Raw genomic sequence first — 4011 nt, 5'->3', positions numbered from 1 at the left:
AAAAAGATGATTTAAGGGTACATCCAAGTTTTTAGTTCCCCTCTTTCTTCACCTGGCCCCCCTCCATCCTACATGAGGTGTTTCTCTACACTGAGAACATTCCCAACAACTCTACAAAGAGAGCAACCGGAAGAGGATGCAAGACAAGGGCTGTTCAAAGACTCTGATTTTATTTTGTGATCTGTGTCAAACAGCCTCATTCTCAGTGCAGGTGGCCCCTCCTCCCCAGGGGACAACTTAGGGTGGTATCCCCTATGAAGTCATGGCCTCCACAGGCCCCAGGGAGACCCACGCAGTTCCGAGAGTTGATGGGAATTCTGGCCAAGACCCGGTGGGTGGGAGGCAGTGACTAGATGGGGTGGTGGTCATGTCAGGTAGCTGAGAGCTGGAAAACCCTGTCCTTGGCCCTGCTCAGTTTTGGGACTGCTGTGCATGTGATGGAGAGGGGGTGCGAGATTTTCCCCCAACCTCACAGGACCCCTTGGCCAGGCATGGCTTTGATTCCACTAAGGGCTCAGCTGAGAGAGGAGCAGGAAACGTGTGGGCTGGCTGCTTCACAGGGTGTTGGTGCTGGTGCCCCGCAGTCCCACACCACGGGCAAACTGTTCCAGCAGGCCCCCAATGGCCCCAGAGGGACTGGGGGCTGCTGCCCGAAGCCCCACTGTGCTGCTGTATGCGGCCAAGAAGGCTGAACGCACCTCCTGCAGCCGCGTCTCCCGGGCACTCAGAGCTGCAAGCCTATGGGGAAGGAGGGACAGAAAATGAATGTATTACCCCAGGACAGGATCCAACGTCCTCATTCTCTCTCCACATGGCCTATCCTTGAACTTTCGATTGTACAGAGCCAGGATCTACCCCATGGTCATGTTACCCTTGTGGTTCAGGCTCCAAATATCTGGTGCTGGTTCCTTTAGCCATTCTTCTCACTTTGAGGTTCTCTTCCCACCTTAGAGCAGCATCTTTTATTGGAGCACTGACCTGGGCTTTCTGCTGGAAAAATAACTGTCCCTGTGTTGACTCTGATCAGAGAGAAGCTGAGTTTCACAGCTCTTGGCTTCTATTCCTTAGAAAGAACAGGTGAGACACAGCCTTACACCTGGCAGGAAGGAGATCCCCAGGATCTGGCAGCAGGCCTCGGCCCTCCTGAGGCAAGGACCTGACACACCCTGGGAAAACTTGCTGGCTGCCCTGGCTGGGACAGGGTCTCCCACTAGAAACACCTAGACGCTAGCTATATCTTTAGTCCCTGTGGCCCCTCACACACTGCTGAAGAACACCTACTTTTCCAGCACTCTGCTCTAATTCCATCTCTTTCTTCTCCCCTGGCCACTTGGGGCACTGATCACAGATGGAAGATAGAAAGCCCTTCTCTCTTTGCCCTGGGATTACAGGTCAAGAAGGGAAACAGTACACAGAAATGGGGGTTTATCAAAGTGTGAGTTCCTTGGAGGCTGTCTGACATTCTGAAGGGTCAGTCTTTAATAGAAGGGGTCCAAGATATGAACCATACCCAATCTCTGGACTCAAAGTCAGGCACCTAAATTTGTTCTCCAGGAGTCACACACCTACATGACATGGACCTCACTTACCTCAGCACTTACTCCTAATTTCTTCCCAAGAAACCAATTCCTGGGCAATCCCTCCCTGGGAACCAGTCAGAGGCAGCAGCAATGTCCCCAGTTTTGAAGCCCAAAAGACTTGTACCCCAGGGCTTGGGGGAACAGATGGAGGTCTGAATAAATGACAGTATGGGGAGGACAAAAGGATCCTAGAGAAATACACTGGTAGGAGTTATGTCTGAGAGAAGCAGCAGGCTCTGGGGCCTGGGAAAGTCACACAGCTCTTGCAGGAGCACTGAGAAATGAGCCAATGCTGGATTCCTGCACGCCGCGAGCAACACTGACGAACCTGAGGGCACCTGACCTTTTTATTTTTTTTCAGGACTGGGGATGGAACCCAGGGCCTCACGGCAAGTGCTCTGCCACTGAGCTGACCCCCATCCCCAGACCTTTATTTTCTAGTCAGGTTTCACAGCTGGAGGACACGTGTGTCCCCTCAGCTGCTCCTTATGGCGTAAGTAGAGAAATAGACTAGTTTGTCTTCACAAAGAATATCTGAAGGTCCACACATATGCACTCTCACTGCCCCCCACTTCTGGGAAGTAGAAGGGGCAGAGGCCAACCTATTTAGAGACAAGAAAAGTGGAGCCCAGAGAAGATACATGACTGGCTTGGGGATACATCACAGGCCATGGTGCTAGCGCAGCACCATTCCTCAAGAGCTGGGCTGATGGGCTCAGAGAAGTCAAGGCCAAGACCTCAAGACACAGCTGGTAAGCATAGCAACTAGTTTCTCTGTGAACAAAGCCCAAGTCACTGAACCCACATACTATGCGACTTTGCTGCCAGGAGCTGCTCTGGAACCCAACCAAGGATCCTGGAGGCCTTAGAGATCAAGCGGGGTCTAGCTGTCCTCTAGGAACTTCCTAGAATTGGCAGGTTGGCTGGAGCTCAAGAGTACAGCCTGAGGCCTGATCTGCAGGTATGGGCTGGGTACTTGGGGCTGGGGTTGGAGCTGCCTGACTCAGTAGGTAAGCCCTGGGAATTTCGGGGTGCAATCAAGCAGAGCAGGCAGGGCTTCCTCCAAAGATGGCGCTGCGGTCAGCTGGGCTGAAGAGGAAGTCCTTACAGAAATAGGCAAATATTTTTTTTATCCTTCAGAAACCTAACAGAACTTGCTTCTAGCCTAGGGGCCTGGCTGCAGAGGAAGCGGAATGCCTAGTGGCCTTGGAAGCCCTTCAGTGACTTCTCAGCTTCAGGGCTAGGACCGGGGAATGCCATTCTGGAATTGCAAGGTGTGGCTGGCTTATGTCAGACTTAAGCTGGGATCCCACGCTCCTCCTCCTTTCCAATTCCTCTAGCCTGCCAGCATGGGAGGGCAGAGTTGAATTCTGGTGCTTATGGTGGGGTGAGCCCCTAGCACCTGGAATGGAGGAGAGGGATAGGCTTTCTGAGGAACCCCCAGGGAGGCCACATCTGAGGAGCAGGCCCTGCTCCCCAGGGCATCAGAGGCTCTCTCCTGCCTGATATCCATGAAGTCGCAGAGCAGGAAGGGGTCAGGGGTTTCCCCCAAAACAGCTGTTAAAGTCTGAGGGCTGCATTACAAGAGTGAGAAGCCCATTATTGGAGCCCTCAAAGAAGAGCGTTTCACAAGCTGGGATCTATTTCCCATTTAATCCTCTTTCTTGCTCAGAGGCAGAAGTGGAAGACAAGGTGGGGGGCAGTGGACAGCAAGCAGCCTTTGGTTCTGCCTAGAGGAGCATAGACCAGGCTGACCCAGTGCCATTCTGGCTCTGCCTCCAGCATACACCTACCTTCCTGCCCCACTGTTCTGCTTTCAAAGGATGTGCATGTCAGATGAAGCTTTGGACAGAAATAGAACCTGCCATAGTCACAGTCCAGCCAGCTTTCCCTCAGGGTGCACCCGACACACCCATGGATGGGTTCTGGTGGCTGGGAAGAGTGAACAGGAACCCAATGCACTTCCTTAGCAGCCCATGGGCCTCCTTTACACCTGGGGTCTGTAGCTGCAAATGGGGAGGGGCAGGGACCCAGCCAACTCCCTGGCTGGCCTCCGCCTCACTCTTAAGCAGCACTCCTGACTGCTCCCCAGCTTCTGATACAGGCAGGGAAGCATCCTGCCTCAAGCAAGACACTTACAGACAACTGTTAGGGAGCTCATCCGGGAAGCTGAAAGGGAGAGAGGAGTCTGTGTGCAGGACAGCCCGTTCCTGAATACTGCCACAGCCCGTTACCATCTGCCAGCTGCCAAAGTCTGTGGAGAGAGAGGATCCGGGCAGGGGATGGTCCACTGATCTGGGGCAGAGAGGAGAGAGAGGGGAGATGATGCAGTCAGTCATATGCCTCAGAGAGAGGCCCTGGTGGGAGGGGGCTGGTGTCCTGGGCCACAGCTGCAGGGATCTGTTGGAGTGTCCAAAAGCCAACCACTGTC

The 4011-nt window shown here is 53.7% G+C and overlaps 1 protein-coding gene across 6 annotated transcripts in view; it reads right to left on the bottom strand.

Moving 5' to 3' along the window:
* Positions 1-151: 151 nt before the first annotated feature.
* The window catches only part of MTMR14 (myotubularin related protein 14), a 48586-nt gene continuing 44726 nt past the window's right edge, over positions 152-4011 (bottom strand). For 3 of the 6 annotated variants that reach the window (XM_081275904.1, XM_081275908.1, XM_081275909.1), the window contains 2 exons: positions 3720-3875; positions 152-738 (listed from right to left, as the gene is read on the bottom strand). In XM_081275904.1, the coding sequence (XP_081132030.1) occupies positions 555-738; positions 3720-3875 (340 nt within the window). In that variant the 3' untranslated portion in view covers positions 152-554. The remainder of the gene's footprint in view (positions 739-3719; positions 3876-4011) is intronic. The other 3 variants (XM_081275906.1, XM_081275907.1, XM_081275905.1) reach the window with 3 other exon arrangements.

This window comes from Spermophilus citellus, assembly GCF_964194105.1.
Source record: "Spermophilus citellus genome assembly, chromosome: 19".
NCBI lineage: Eukaryota > Metazoa > Chordata > Mammalia > Rodentia > Sciuridae > Spermophilus > Spermophilus citellus.
This window is presented reverse-complemented; position numbering and strand designations above follow the sequence as displayed.